The sequence below is a fragment of the Eurosta solidaginis genome, chromosome 1 (assembly GCF_040869045.1).
Source record: "Eurosta solidaginis isolate ZX-2024a chromosome 1, ASM4086904v1, whole genome shotgun sequence".
NCBI classification, from domain to species: Eukaryota; Metazoa; Arthropoda; class Insecta; order Diptera; family Tephritidae; genus Eurosta; species Eurosta solidaginis.
Genome location: NC_090319.1, coordinates 312,296,261 through 312,313,650, shown reverse-complemented (window position 1 = coordinate 312,313,650; position 17,390 = coordinate 312,296,261). Strand labels below are relative to the sequence as shown.

Genomic DNA, 17,390 nt, shown 5'->3' with positions numbered 1-17,390 from the left:
AAATTAAATTAAATTAAAGTAAATTAAATTAATAAAACAATATAAAATAAAATAAAATAAAGTGAAATAAAATAAACAAAAACAATTGTTAGTTCATCCCAAAGCACGAGGAAAAAGTGTCAATGAATACGACGCTATGACATCATTGCCATAAAACAATCCAAATTTTCACATCGTTTCCGCAACAGATGTCGCAGCGCTGTGAAAATCAATTGGCAAGAATCAGGATTGAAGTAGAAGTCATGAAGACAAACAAACAACCACTGTGATAGCTGAATGGTTATAGCAGCGGCGCCTAAACTTTGGTAATGAAGAAATTTAGCAGTTCATGGAATGGATCTATACAACGAGCTTTGGCAGTTTTCTAAAAAAAATTATTTCTTTATTCTGTTCTAATTTAAAAAAATTTTTCATTTAGTAAAAAATATACGAAAACAATAATAAGATAAAATACATATTGTAAGGCCTTGAGATCGATTCTAACCCTTAAATAAAATAAAATAAAATAAAATAAAATAAAATAAAATAAAATAAAATAAAATAAAAAATGTAAAATCAAGTGAATGCAGCTAGTTATATTTAAATAGCATTAAGTATATTTTTGTTTATAACCCATATTTAATGTAAACCCTTAAGGGAAAACATTTTAAATAAAAAAATATATATGTATATATAAATAAGCAAATAAAATAAAAAATAAGGTAATATAAACAAAAAAATATATATTAAAATCATATAAAATAAAGAAAAATAAATAAAATGAAATTAAATTAAATTAAATAAAAAATAATAAAACAAAAACAATAAATAAATAAAATACAATGAAATAAATAAAAAATAAAGCCTTTTTAAATAAAATAAAATTAAAATAAATAAAATTAAAAATATTGATTTGTTATCAATTTAATATTGGAGTGTTATCAATTTGTTATCGGCGTGATATCAATTGTTTAAGATCGACTCATCGGTTTGTTTTGAAACACATATCTTGTTTGTTCCCGATAGGAAGCCCACGAAGCTCTCGAAAGCACGAAAATATTTATTTCTGGTTAATTTACTTATGTTGTGGTTTAACTTCAACCCTTGTACACTTAAAAATATAACGTTATATACGTACACCCGTATGTTAGCACATCGAACCTCATGAGTACTTGGTACTCACGCCTTTTTATAATATTATTATTCAAATTGAAATAATATTTTTTGAATAGTTTTTTTTTCAGCACTTCATGGGTATGAAATTCACATATTTTTGGTTTTTGTATAGAACAACACCACAAAGTGTGGTTTTGACATCAACATTTTTTTGTGTGTACAATGTATATACTTCGAAACAAATAGCATAATGAACTGGTTGTAAAATCAACTATTTTCTTTTATTTTCATATATTGCCTTGAACATTTAAAATTTCGGTGGCATACATGTATGCACTAGGGTGGCCCTTATTTTCCAAAGTGTTCCGATTCTCGATCTCGCCAACTAGAAGTATGCGAATAGCCTAAAAACTAGAATATACAAAGTTTTAGGCCAATCGAAAAAGGGTTAGAGGTAGCGCAAAGAGCTTGAATTCCTGAAGAATGACGAATTTTTATAATTTCTTAAATTTGGTCAACCCTACTTCATTTGTTATGGGTGAAACGTAATTTATCGTATTATTAGTAAGTTTTGTGGATATTTGACTTTCAAATAAATCTAAAACAACAAAAATGCGTCAAATAATAATAAAGTTATAAAATATATTATGCCTTAAACACGGTGTCATTACTTCAAGAATGTGTATATAATGAGTATACGTAAATGAGTTTGTTTCAAATTTTTTTATTATAAATTTTTTTGAAAATAGATTTTTAAAACATATACATATATCTTGTGAAATTTTAGCTGACACGTATATAATACGACATTATAACCTAGGATCTAATTAATGATGATTTAGTATGTGATTCAGATTGTTTTTTGTAATAAGTTACAACTTGTAAAAAATATTGTTTTTCTTGTTCGCCATTTGTAAGTATTATATTATATTCTTCCATAAGCTTTACTCCCCGTTCTGCTTTGTCTTTAACTACTTTTATATTTATAACAGTATCCTTAGCTTTTTTATCTTGTATCCCCTCAGTATAGTGGATCTACCTCCAGAAATTGAGATGATATCCCAAATCGACCAAAGAAATCAATTGTATTTCCTGTTACAAAATCGTGTAGTTCTTTTTCTATGAATTTATTGATTTCACTGGGCCTTAAGTGTAACCCCTTTACATTTTCTGTTTCCTTGTCGAAGTTGTCTATGCTTTTGATTTTTTCCACAATCTTTTTCTTCATGGTACAAGAGACGTCATCATCGAACAATGCCAATGCAATATATTCTTCAGACCATAGGTGGTTACAAAACTTTTTTATTGCAATGTCAGATATTTTTTATTAACATTTCTGTATATATAAATTCCTTTAGCAAAAGATAAGTCTTGAAGATTGGTACAGTAAAACCAAAGCTTACATAGAATTGTATAATAAATGCGCATGCGGATGCGCCCCTCGTGTCGGTTTGGCGGGCTTTGGAAGGTATTAATCCGTTGGTTTTATTATTATTATATACTTGCTATCAAATTCTCTTCATACTCCGTTAGTTTAAACTGTTCACGATATAATTAGATTTTTAAGCAATACAATGCCTTAGACATCCACCGAGCATAATGAGAGGGCTTTGGTACACGAAACTTTATGCCATCACTTGCTCCTAGACATATAGACGTTAATTCCAATAATTCCCTATAGTCATCTCTCTCTGTTTTCTTTTTCAACTTTTCCTTAGAGGGTTTTTTTAAAATAGTATCTTTGCTATCGCTTAAAAGTAATTTCAATTCGTTATTTATATAATCTCGATGTTTTTGCAATTTTCTTGAAATCGCCGAAATAACTGAACATCCTTACTAGTATTTACTGGAAAATAACCCTCAGCAGAACTTCATAAATATGATGGCGACAAGGTAGATACAAAAGTTTTCGATCAAGTTTTTTTTTTCTAATAACGCTGCAGCTCCTTTTATAACGCCTGTGTTAACCGATGTCGTATCAAAACAACAGGCCACAATATCATCCTTCAGATCCCATTCAAATAACAGTTCATACAACGTATCAGCTATTTCCGAGCTTGTTGCAGCATATAATTTTGGAGCTCCCATTGTTCACCATTCCTGTAAGTAACAACAACTGGAAGTCGTTTCACCTTTTCACGACCTGTTATTTCTGGAAGTGGTTTTCAGTCCCATTGCAAAGTGCCGAAATTTATCTATTTCAAAAAAAATTACTATTCATAATTTTTTAATTCAAGAGCAGTACAGTTTTAATAAGAAAACGAGAAAGAAATGTTTGTAGTTGTTTGCAATTTAAAAAAAATATATTTTCATTCCTTTATACTTTTTTTAAATTTCTTTCGACATGCTTGTTGCAAGAACAAGTTGCAGTGCAGGCTAAAATTTATTGTGGCATCACGCATTTCGAAAGAAAATTTATAAAAAAATATATGTGTATACTTTTCTAAATAAATAAATTTAGAGTTTGGCTTCAAGGGATATATGTATTTGTGTATAAAAAAGTTTATTTGAGCGTTTTTTACCCGAATACCACGATTCATTGATAAACACGTTTGCACAGACTTAATTTACTTTTCATATTTGTTTGTCAAAAGCAATATACATTTTTCCTTGTAACTCTGTTATTGATCGACCGATCTTGAAGATTGTGACCATTTTAGAAAAGTAAGAAAATAGAGATCTTAGTACGGTATGGAAAAGCAGTAAATTTTCGTAGGTTTTAGAAATATGGAAGCCTGAAACACAAAATTGTAAAAATTCGTCATTTTTCAGGATTTCAAGCCCTTTGCGCCACCTCTAAATCTTTTTTAATTGGCCTAAAACTGTGTATATATTCGTTTTTGAGCTATTCGCATATTAGGGGATGAAATCAAGAATCCAAACACTTTTTTTTTCCTCCATACAATAAAAGGCCACCCTAGTATACACATATCATTTATATGTATAAATAGAAGTCAAATTTCGCACCGAAAAATATGCATGATATATATATGTACGTACTACTCATATGCAGGTGCTAGTTTTATAGCTCGTACAATCTATCTTTCTCTATATGTTTTTGTGTTCAGTAAATGGCGACAATAATGCTCAGTTTTTTTGTTGTATCTTGATAGTAAAGCATTTGTTAAACTTTGACCAACTACTCGTTTGTAAGAAGGAACTTATCTCTTGTATGAGTGTATTATACACACATAAACACACGTAAGCACCATGTTATTTGAAAACTTTTCACCTGCAATTTGTGTTGAAAAGTGACAAGTGACATTATTTTAAAGGAATTCAACCTTACATACACACAATCTCTCTTCAAGAATGGTTATGCTGATATTTTACGGTAATATTCAAGTTTAGGTGATGTTCATAAGCAGAAATGAAAAGAAAGTGATGGATTCGTGAGATACAGTTTTAGTGTGGCGAAAGTGTTGCAGCGTCTGTGTATGTAAAAATGGTTTCTGCACATTTTGAAAATCCCTAATTCAAATTTATCAAATGCACGTCATCGCCCTATTATTCTTCAACTAAGACTTGGTAGTAATTCGGTGTTTGTTAGAAAAAAATTCAATAAAATTTGTAACCAAATCGATGCAAACCCAACTCAAATGTTTTCTCTTTCATACATATAAAAGACAAAAAGCAGAAATCTGGGCATCCCAATAGGCATATAATTGGCCAAACTAACAGAGTGTGAGAAAACGCATTATGACAATGAGTAGTAGAAAGAAAGAAAGCTACGAAAAAGGACAAGATATCGGGAAGTTTTCTGGAGGAAAATTTGGTTGTGTTATATAACCCTCACTGGCACAAAAGTTATTCATCAAAATTTGAGTGTAATTGTGAAGGCCCATACAAAATTGTAAAACGGATAAGCGATGTCCTTTACCGCATACAAAATTGGAAAACCACAGCATTTGGATTGGGGATTTTGTCTGATCGGGACGATCCGACTTCAACACGTCACTATGCCGCTAGTACATAATACAACACCAATGTAACCAAATGAGACAACAAATAGCTACGCACATCTAAACACAGCATATGAGAGCGTAGACGACATTACACATATATGTCCTCAGCAGCAGCGAACGCAGATCACATTATTTACTGCTGTATGAGATGCAGTGGCTGAGAGAAATAATTAAGCAACTAATCGAGAAAGCTAATCATGGAAAAATAAGCGAACGCGACAAATGAGAGTATAAAAGTGAAGCAGCCTAATTGAAGGGAAATAAGTTTTCTTTTAGCACGTTTTAAATGAGTAGGCGAATAATTTTAATTTTAATGTTCTGCGGCCATAGAAATCGTGTAAATAAAGAAAATTTCGGATACTCGGACACGAAACATTTTAGTAATTTATTTGACAGTTCAGTGATTCGAGCGATAACAGCATGCTCAAAATTATCGAGTAATTCTTAACATTCGCGGCAATATAATTAACGTAACAATTTAAACGAAAACAGATTGATCAAAGATATTTTCACATCTACTTCATATTTTAATATTTTCTTTTTACCACAAAATCATTGGAAAAATAAACAGACGAATCACAAAAATTTCGTCCTTATTCAAAAGTCCCTTTCCTAAATATGTTCAATTTTAAGAAGCTCTATAACCCTTTTTTTAATTTTTATGAATAAGGCCCACTTGCAGAGCGGAGAGTTAATTTTTAGTTCAGAGATAATTAGAACAGTTTGGATGGAACTGCCTTCGTCTGTGCCGAAGAATTTATTCCTTTCGTGAATAAGGCTGAACAAAAATCGTATCCCGTTCTTAATATCCAAATAATCGACTATATAAAATAAGAAATATATAGTGAACAGATGTATATACCCAAGCGATTTTAAAATAAATAAAAAATAAAAAAATAAGTAGGTACTTTATGTGAGATGCAAAGTTTCACGTTTTTTGTGGTCTGGATGAAAGAGATATGACATGAGTCACTTATCTCAACAATATATGCCATATACGTAAGCATTTTGTGAAATTTGATGCGTCTAGCTGTTAAAGGGTGTAGAAATTGTGAAAATTTTCTTATCTGAAAAATCGGTTGTATGGGATACATACCATATATATGACCGATCTCTTTGATTTTTTCAGACAAACATATATGCTATATACGTATGCATTAGGTGAAATTTTAAGCTTCTAGCTATTAAAATTGGGTAGTAATTGCCAAAAGCTTCTTATCTGAACAATCGACTGTGGGGTATATATGCTATATATACAGTAGATCTCATTCATTTTTTCAGACAACAATATGTACAATATACAAAAGCATATTGTGAAGCTTCAAATTTCAATCTTATAAATTGAGTAAGATATGACAAAAATCCTGTTTTCTGAAAAATCGGTTGTATGGGGGCTATATGCAATAGTGGTTCGACCCGGCCGGTTCCGCCAAATGTCTAATCGGGCACTTTGTTATACCCGCTGAGCAAATATTATTTAGATATGTCAAAAATTCAGGGACTAGTTTGCATAGAAAAATATAGAAGGACAGACGGACATGCTTAAGCCAACTCAGCTTGGGCCTATCTCTTCTCCTTTAAGGACGTACAATTTTTAGATTAGTGAGAAACTTAATATACCATTTTGTTTTCATGAAGGGTATAAAAATATGCACTTTAACATATAGGTTCAACCCCCTATGTCAGGACAACTCTGAGTTAAAAAGAAAACTTGCCGTTCTACAAGTGGACATAAAGCAGTTAAATTTTAAGGTTTTTCAAAGCTTTGCAATATAAGTAAATCTGTGTGAAAAATAAAAAAATTGACCAATAGGAGACCTTGAGTTCGTTACCTTAAATGTCAGTGCAATGACAAACCCTCATACAGAAGTGTATTTAACAAATGCATATTGGTATATTTGACTTTTTCTGTTGCTCAACCACTTAACACATATAGTAAGTATACACATTCCAAAATTGTATGACGTACTCTACAACCGCATTTCAGCCATGTATTATTATCATGTTAGCTTGTGTTAAACATCTTTCATCGTAACTGTTGAGGATATGCCGCTATTAATCGCTAGTCCTTAACTTGCTTTGACAATATTTTTCGTAGTTAGATTTTCGTATTCAGGTAGCCTCTAATGACATAACAATATAACCATTAAACGTTATATCCACACTCATGTACAATACTACATATATCTACATACCTAAGAAGGTGTTAACTGAAGTTTGAGACAACAAAACCCATATGATGAAACTCCGATAATGCTTTTCAAAAGCAATGAGACGTTGCATGGTCACTATATGACTGTTTGCAAACATATACACATATTTAAGTGCTTACATTAGAACGTACACACACACTGTGTCTCAGTCATAAGTTTAGCCCAGCTTTTCAGACAATAGCCGGTCAAAACAAGTAAGGAAGGCACAGTTCGGGTGTAACTGAACATCAGGTACTCAGCTGAGAACTATGGAGACAAAATAAGGGAAAATCACCATGTAGGAAAACGAAACTAGGGTAACCCTGGAATGTGTTTTATGACATGTGTATCAAACGGAGGGTAATAAAGAATATTTTAAGAGGGAGTAGGCCACAGTTCTATGGGTGGACGCCATTTTGGGATACCGCCATAAAGGTGGACCAGGGGTGAATCTAGAATTTGTTTGTACGATATGGGTATCAAATTAAAGGTATTAATGAGTGTTTTAAAAGGGAGTGGCCCTTAGTTGTATATGTGAAGGCGTTTTCGAGATATCGAACAAAATGTGGACCAGGGTGATCCAGAACATCATCTGTCGGGTACCGCTAATTTATTTATATATGTAATACCACGAACAGTATTCCTTCCAAGATTCCAAGGGCTTTTGATTTCGTCCTGCAAAACATTTTCATTTTTTTCTACTTAATATGGTAGGTGTCACACCCTTTTTACCAAATTTTTTTTTTTTAAGTTATATTTTGCGTCAACAGACCAATACAATTACCATGTTTCATCCCTTTTTTCGTATTTGGTATATAATTATGGCATTTTTCATTTTTCGTAATTTTCGATATCGTAAAAGTGGGCGGGTCATAGTCGGATTTGGGCCTATTTTCACAGCAATACAAAGTGAGTTCAGATAAGTACGTGAACTGAGTTTAGTAAAGATATATCGATTTTTGCTCAAGTTATCGTGTTAGCGGCAGAGCGGAAGGACAGACGGTCGACTGTGTATAAAAACTGGGCGTGGCTTCAACCGATTTCGCCCTTTTTCACAGAAAACAGTTGTCGTCCTAGAATCTAAACCTCTACCAAATTTCACAAGGATTCGTAAATTTTTGTTCGACTTTTGGCATTAAAGGTATCCTAGACAAATTAAATGAAAAAGAGCGGAGCCACGCCCATTTTGAAATTTTCTTTTATTTTTGTATTTTGTTGCATCATATCATTACTGGAGTTGAATGTTGACATAATTTACTTATATACTGTAAAGATATTAACTTTTTTTTTAAATTTGAATTTAAAAAAATTTTTTTTAAAAAGTGGGCGTGGTCGTTCTCCGATTTTGCTAATTTTTATTAAGCAGACATATAGTAATAAGGGTAACGTTCCTGCCAAATTTCATCGTGATATCTTCAACGACTGCCAAATTACAGCTTTCAAAACTTCTAAATTACCTTCTTTTAAAAGTGGGCGGTGCCACGCCCATTATCCAAAATTTTACTAGTTTTCTATTCTGCGTCATAAGTTCAACTCACCTACCAAGTTTCATTGCTTAATCCATATTTGGTAATGAATTATTGCACTTTTTCGACTTTCCGATATCGTTCATTTTAAATAGCGATCTGAGATGAGTGCACAGGAACCTACATACCAAATTTCATCAAGATACTCAAGTTATCGTGTTAACGGGCGGACGGACGGACGGACGGACGGACATGGCTCAATCAAAATTTTTTTCGATACTGATGATTTTGATATATGGAAGTCTATATCTATCTCGATTCCTTTATACCTGTACAACCAACCGTTATCCAATCAAAGTTAATATACTCTGTGAGCTCTGCTCAACTGAGTAAAATACTAAAAAATACGCTTTTATAGCTAACCGAACTAAAAAATAGAAAATAATTTTCAATAAAAAGAGTTTATATAACAGTAGTAGAAGATCAAACAATCATTTATGGTTAATCATCTCAAAATAAAATTATAATAAAATTTAAGTTATTAACAGAATAATTTAATTCAGATTAAAAATCGTGGGGTGCATTTACCTACATTTCATATCTTTCCTCTCAGATAGTTGCCAATAGAATGATTGTAACATTCAATATCAAGCACCCCACGCTTTTTACTGTGAATTAAACTATTCTGTTGATAACTTAAATTTTATTATAATTTTATTTTGAGGTGATTAACTATAAATGATTGTTTGACCTTCTACTACTGTTACATAAACTCTTTTTAATTGAAAATTAATTTCTACTTTTTAGTTCGGTTAGCTATAAAAGCGTGTTTTCTTAGTTTTTTTAAACTATTATTTATTTTAAATTTTTTAGTTCAAGTGATCTTTAAAGTTTTTGTCGAGAGTGATGAAACCTGGAAACGCCAGCGGTCCATGGATGAATCCAACCCCACGGCACCGAAAAGGGCTAAGACGCAGGGAGGCTGGACGCGGTCTTTCGCCGAAATTGCCAAGGATCGGCAGATCATTGGCATTATAGACGAGAGCAGCGAAGATGGCAGGATCCCGAAACTACAGTGGAAGTATAACGAGACCGCGCTCGCTACGATGGCCGTTAAGGTTAAGAAAGACAACCCTGGTCCGCCGCCATCTTACACCGATGCAGAGTGGTTAAAAGTGGATAAAACCGAGCTTGTCCTCTTCACGAAGAGGTATAAAGTACCAAATCTTACACCGCCAAGAATTGGGGGTACGTTCTTAGCGGTTAGCGATCAAGTCAATTATTTGGGAGTCATTCTGGATAGGAAGCTATTATGGAGTGACCATATAGTGGAGCGATCCAAGAAGGCAGCAGCAGAGCTGTTCACATTCAAGAGGGCAATTGGCGCCTCCTGGGGATTCTCCCCTAAGTTGACCTACTGGATTTACACATCCATTGTGCGCCCGATTCTTCTTTATGGTACCTTGGTCTGGTGGCCTGCACTAGCTAAAAGTACCTATCTTAAAATGCTTCAAAAAGTGCAAATGAGTTCGGAGCTCTGCATTACCGGGGCTCTCCGTTCCACTCCAGATTCCGTTACATACATACATGGATGCATAGATACATAGATAGATACAGGCCAAGCTAATAAAAGCGTGTTAAAAAGGGCTCCAGTATGCTCTTTCGTAGATGTACCATGCATCCACTTCTATCATTAATGCGGGAATGCGTTTTTCGCATTATGTGCAAGGTTTCAAATCTATGGCCATTTGGGGTGGCCATAAGTTCAATTGACCTTATGTCCGTTAACCTTTTGTCACCCCATCATCGAGCCTTGATACGTGTGCAGAGTTTCCATCAAAGTTATGGCAATTCAAAGTGGTTACAACGCCAATTGACCTTATGGCCGTTGACCTTATGTCACCACACCATCACATTAATGCATTGTCATCGAGCCTTAATACGTGTGCAAAGTTTCAATCAAACTTATGGCCGTTAAAAGTGGTAATAACGCCAACTGACCTTATGACCGTTGACCTTATGTCACCACACCATCACACTAATACATTGTCATAGAGCCTTGATACGTGTGCAAAGTTTCAATCAAACTTATGGCCATTCAAAGTGCTAATAAGGCCAACTGACCTTATGGCCGTTGACCTTATGTCACCGCACCATCACAATAATGCATTGTCATTGAGCCTTGATACGTGTGCAAAGTTTCAATCAAACTTGTGGCCATAAAAAGTGATAATAAGGCCAACTGACCTTATGGCCGTTGACCTTATGTCACCACACCATCACATGAATGCATTGTCATCGGTCTTTGATACGTATGCAAAGCTTCAAATTAATCAGACTTCTAGAAACCGGTGAAAATTAAGCTCAAAGATTTCGTTACATACAGACCAAGCTAATAAAAGCGTGTTAAAAAAGGAATTTGTTTCCTAGTAAATACATAGCAAAATGGAATTTGCTAACAACCTGACATTATCCAAGATCAGGAGGAAAAATGTTGACAACAAACAACGTTGGTCATTTTCCATTGTCTCATTGAAAGTCATTTCTTAATATTATGACATTTTTGCGACCATACCACCTGTGAATTGAGTGTAAGTTGTAGTTGTTAAGATGAATTAGGGATATACAATTAGATGCTTACAATGAGAATATGTGATATGGCACATGTGAAATGTGTATGAAACCTTGAATTATTTGACGGATTACTTCAAGGAATTCCATTATGATGCAATATTACAACAGGAAAAAATTTAACTCAAGTTAAATTACATTTTGCACTAGCGTTTTTTACACTTGGCTGGTTTATTCTTGAATTAGTAGTTTAAAGGTGTTCCCTATATTCCTTAGAGCAAAACGTCCACTCTACTGCGCCAATTTTTATACTCAGCTGAGCAGAGCTCACAGAGTATATTAATTTTGTTCGCATAAAGGTACCCCGTAACGGCATAAACTAATCGAGATAGATATAAAGAAATTCGTTTAGCCAGGTCCGTCTGTCCGTCCGTCTGCCCCTAAACACGATAACTTGAGTAGATTTTGAGGTATCTTAATGAAATTTAGTATGTAAGTTCCTGGGCACTCATACCAGACCGCCATTTAAAATGAACGAAATCTGACTATAACCACGCCCACTTTTTCGATATCGAAAATTTAAAAGTTTTTCAAGCTGTAATTTGGCAGCTGAGTATGTAATGTTCGGTTAAACCCGAACTTAGCCTTCCTTGCTTTTTATAAGCTTTTATTTACTTTCACTTTTGTTGTCTGTAATGGAATCTTTCAAGTTAAATTTGATACACTTCCCGGTGTCCGATTGAGCTGAAATTTTGCACACATGTATAACTCCGATGACAATGCAATATTACTTTGTTAGAATTCGATAAATTAATCGATAACACAGTTATCGGTAAAGATTTGTATTTACTTTGGCATAACAGCCTAAGTCCCATACAAACACGCCGGTACCTATCCGTGGATTGTGATATTTGGACGTGGTGAATCACGTGTCACGCGTGGTGAATCTCATCGCTTGCGAAAAGCGGAGACACAACCCTCTGTTGTATTTCTGTGTATAACCAACATAGCTGAATTTTTAAGGCTGTTTAACCCTGTAATCTTTTCTGTAATTTATTTTGCTTTTGAGAAAATTACCTATTTGAAAAAAGCTGGCTGAAAAATATTGGCATAACAGCTTAAGTTAAATCAAGAATGGAAAATCTTTGGAAAATTTGAGCAGATGTGGCAATTTCGCGCGTCCGTTGAACGAAATATTGACAATCTGCTGATCATCGCTAAGAAATTAGCGACATTCCATCAACTAAGCAGCACTTTAGCAATACTACTGTTATTATTTGGACGCTCAAACACACAAATATTAATTGTGCATTAAATCTAAAATATACAAATACACCATAATAATTTACACGGCCAAAGCCATAATAATTCACACGGGTCATCAATTCTTTCTCTGATTCAAAATCTGAACTACCAGCGCTACCGTCAACAGCTCAGTGTCATCACTGCCAGTAGCGCCAATAACACCAAACTCGTGCCTGACACACAAAAGTCGTTTCACTCAATAGCGCAAGTAAAATGTACTACGCACTCACTACTAAGAAGCGTCAAAAATTCGCTTGGAGTAATTTCGTCAATGAGCTACCATTGAGCTGGCACCGCATTGGCGCTGGCGCCATGCAATTTACATCACTAAAATTGCGTGAATGCCCAGGCTCATGACTTCAATACATATATTTACAATGCTTTAAACTTTAAATACACCTCTGAAGTTGCTGCGCATAAAATGTGTACTAATAAATTCCAATACGCATTATACGCAGATGTAACTGATATATGTGTTTTTGTTTCACCCCCTATACTTATATTTAAAGGTTTTATAAGAACAAGCTTCTATTACTTGTTAATAAAACGAACTAAAAAGTAAAAAATAAAATTAAAGAAAAAAAACTTTTTTAAAAATAAGCTTTTATTATTTTGGTTAATAAAATTAACTAAAAAGTAAACAATAAATTGACTCTAAAGAAATATAACACTTTATAAGTTCATTGTAAGCTTAAACGATAATTAGGCTTTTTCGTCTGCGACAAAAAAATTCTATATTGTACATAATTATATATTTTGAACATTAAAACTTTACACCTAAATTATTAAAGCTCACAGTTTATATCACAGTCCTAAATGTTCTAATAAAAGCGTGTTACATTGCGATAGCAAGAAAATGAGATCCTAAATGTTCTTAATTATACCATCAAAATTTAACACGTTTTTTATTAGAACACTTAGGACTGTGATATAAACTGTAAGATTTAATAATTTAGGTGTAAAGTTTTAATGTTAAAAATATATAATTATGTACAATATAGAATTTTTTTGTCGCAGACGAAAAAGCCTAATTATCGTTTAAGCTTACAATGAACTTATAAAGTGTTATATTTCTTTAGAGTCAATTTATTGTTTACTTTTTAGTTAATTTTATTAACCAAAATAATAAAAGCTTATTTTTAAAAAAGTTTTTTTTCTTTAATTTTATTCTAATTGAAGTCTTAAAATGAGTTATGCCAGGCGCAGATTTACAAAGGGGAATTTTTAATAAAAATATATCACTAAGCTCTACGTCCACTGGTATCGCGTTGCTATTATTTCAAAGTATGTCAGCGTTCAATTAGCTGAATCTAGAACCCACATATGCGAATACCAGTTTATTCCCGCCCTCGTTCACGGTATAATTACATGTGAATGTTTTACATATAGTAAATTGACATTTGTGGGAAGGAGATAGAAATACGGAGAGGGATAAATAAATGCTGAGGCAGAGTCAGACGACGGGTGGAAGGAAGATTGAGACTCCTTCTTCGATGAAGAAAGAGGGGAGAAAAAAATGAACTAAAGGAGGAGAGAGATCTATTAAGATTGATTGCGAAAAAAGAAAGAAAATGGGAGAAAAAGGATTTGGAAAGGTAGTTAGAGGAAGTAGGACGTAATAATTAATTACTTACTTACTTAATTGGCGCTTAACCGTTTAAACGGTTATGGCTGTCCAACAAGGCGCGCCAGTCGCTTCTTTTCGCTGCCAAACGGCGCCAATTAGTCACACTAAGTGAGTTTAAATCGTTTTCCACCTGGGCCTTCTGCTTTCATAGGCGGGTTCCGAAAGTAACACTTTCTTGGCGGGAGCGTCAACTTTCATTCGCATAACATAGCCTAGGCAGCGCTGCCGCTGCGTTTTAGTTCGCTGGACTATGTAGATGTCTGCCTAGAGTTCATACAGCTTATCGTTAGATCTTCTTCGGTACTCGCTATCGTCAAAACGCAAAGGTACATAAATCTTTCTAAGAAATTTTCTTTGGAACACTCCCAGAGCCACTTTATCTGATGTCGCCATGGTCTGAGTATGATTTTCGTTTGCCGAGAGAGGACTTTACTTTTCAATTGCCTACCTAGTCCAAAGTATCATTTGTTGGCAAGAGTGAGTGGAGTAGGAGGTTAGGAGTGAGAAATGTAAGTGCTCATCATAAATTTTTTTCATCATCATCATCATTAATTGGCGCTTAACTTCCTAAGCTATTTTGGCCGTTTCGTAAGAAGTCACGCCAACTATCCCTGTTTCGCGATAACTGACGCCAATTGGAAGCAGCAAGAGAGGCCAATTTTTCCTACACCTGCTTATTCCAACTCAGTGGAGGTCTTCCCCTTTCACTGCTTCCAAACTGCGGTGTCGACTGAGATACTTTCTTGGGCGCAGCGATTTAATATATTCGCATAACTTGACTTAGTAAGCGAAGTATTTGGGTCCTTGTTCGCTACACTATCGTCATACCTGCGTGAGGCTTTTACAACTCATCATTATACCTCCTTCGATACAAATCGGCATCACGGCAGCACCATAAATCTTCCGGAGAAATTTACTCTCGAACGCCGCAAGAGCCATCTATGGTGAGCTTTTCGGGCTTGCCTACGCAGAGGCACCAATTAGCACAACGAAGAAGCGACTGGCGCGACTTGTTGAGTGGTCAAACACGATTAAACGCTCAAGAGCAAATCTGTATATATAAAAAGAAATGTACATTTTGATTGTCACTCCATAACTCGAGAACGGATAGAAAGATTGCCATGAAATTTTTAGGAAAGATACAGGAAGAAGAGATGATGGTTAGTTGATTTTGAAATCCCAAATCGGTTTAGCCATTCTTCAGTTATGATTTTGTTTTAGAAAAAATTCAAAATTTGAAAATTTGTTATATAAATTTGCCTATATTAGTATTTACGATCCTTTTTTCCGGGAAGTTAACCAGAGAAAGACTGGGACTGGGATTAGAACTAGGACCGGGACTGAGGCTCGGAGTGGGACTGAGACTGCGACTGGAACAAAATACATACCACCCTCTGGGACAGGCAATAAAGGATGAAGAAGAAGGAGAAGAAGGTGAGAGAAGAGAAAAGAGAGAAATAGAAGGAGAAAAAGAAATAGAATGAGACGAATATGGAGATAGATGAAGCGAAAAAGACGGAAGGAGGAGTGAATACAAGGATCAGGAAAAATTGAAGAGGGGTGGGGGAGGGCAGAGTTAGACGGAAAAAGCTTATTAAAAAATGCAGATAGGCCAAATTTAGGGCAAAACAACGTCAGCCAGGTCTGCTAGTTAAGTATATAAGTAAGTTAAAACAGCGCATTGCTACCGCAGACAAAGTCAAATGTAGAAATGGGTCTATTATTTGAAAAATCCGTTTTGGGGAGCTATAACTCATGATTAATACTCTCCCTATCACATACCCTTTACCTCTCCCTCTCAAACTCTTTATCCGTCTCTTCGTCCTCTTCTTCATCAAAGAATTGGTGAAGCCTAGTACGCTAATCCAAAATATTAACGTATATTAACGAAATGCATACTAACTTCAAAGAAATCGCACCATAAATAAAAACCTTTGGAAAAGTTCGGTCCATGGTCCAATTCAGACAGAAGAGTCTCTCAAATAATAACCTAGGCAAAAGAGTGTCCATGTGCGCACCACGAAGAGGATTTTTGGAATACAATAACAGGAAACCTGATAAGCTATAACAAAGGGAGAATTAATTACATAATGAAGTAAATAGCGAAGAAGATAAACAAATTTCGACTTTAGTTTTTTGCATTAATTACTTATAAACGGTAAATCAACATAAGTCAACTTTAGGGACCGATCTTTAATTGCCATAAACAACTCTTTCTAACCTTTCATCAATTTTGACTTAACCCAACATAAATATTTGCAAACTAGCTTTGCCGACTCTAGGGAGGACTAAACTTTATAAGAAACATTTTCGTATTTTATAATATCAAAGAACTTAAAGCTAGAAGCTTACCACCATATTATTTATTGTAAATTTAAGCTCCGCACGTGGTCTTGATGGTGGCGTACTGCAATTGGCTCGCAATATATCGCCGGGTTCGTAACGCGCGTGCTCTGTAAAAAGTTGAGGTCGTTTCTCTGGTAATTCTGTAAAGAAAAGGACAAATTTTAAATTGAATATAACAAGCAAATAAAGCATATAAAAGTTTTTTTATTGTCAGGTGAGCAAATATGAATTATCAATTGAACAATATGAGCCATAAATACGTGCTGCTTAAATACCGATAGCCTTTTTTTTTAGCCTCTTGAGGGGCATACGATTTAATTTCTCTTTTGTAGTACAAGTGTCCCAAAAAGTCAGACATAAAAATTTCCAATCTTAACCCTAAATAAATTAGTTTTTAAGTCGAAGGGAAGCCTATTCACATAAAGAAAATGCTTTTAAACAACTTTATGTGTAACAGAAGGCGCTGTGGTAGTTCTCATCAAAAGGTGTGAAAGGCTACCTTTTGAAAAGGGGGAAATTTGTTGCAAACTTTGCGCTTTAATTCAGTAAAAACTTTACCTTCGTGATTACTTCAAGGAAAGCCAAGAGGGAGTAGGAAAGCTAAGAAAAGCTTTAAAACTTTTTTATTTATAACTAATTTTGTTCGTTTCTTATTCTTGTGACACAATTGGGAATTACCCATTCCACCTATTAGAGTGATGGGTTTTAGGAACCCGCTGAGCAAGTTTAATAATATTTTGGTTTGCCTTTCTGCAAGTAAGGGTTAAATAATAATTTCGAAATATAAAAAGTTTGATATTCTTAAGATATGAAAACAGCTGAA

At 34.2% G+C, this 17,390-nt stretch overlaps 1 protein-coding gene across 13 annotated transcripts in view; it reads right to left on the bottom strand.

Annotated features, from left to right (window-relative positions):
• Positions 1-17,390, bottom strand: part of LOC137237648 (uncharacterized) — a 548,551-nt gene that overhangs the window by 89,042 nt on the left and 442,119 nt on the right. For all 13 annotated transcript variants that reach the window (XM_067761531.1, XM_067761537.1, XM_067761536.1 and 10 more), the window contains one exon: positions 16,574-16,707. In XM_067761531.1, the coding sequence (XP_067617632.1) occupies positions 16,574-16,707 (134 nt within the window). The remainder of the gene's footprint in view (positions 1-16,573; positions 16,708-17,390) is intronic.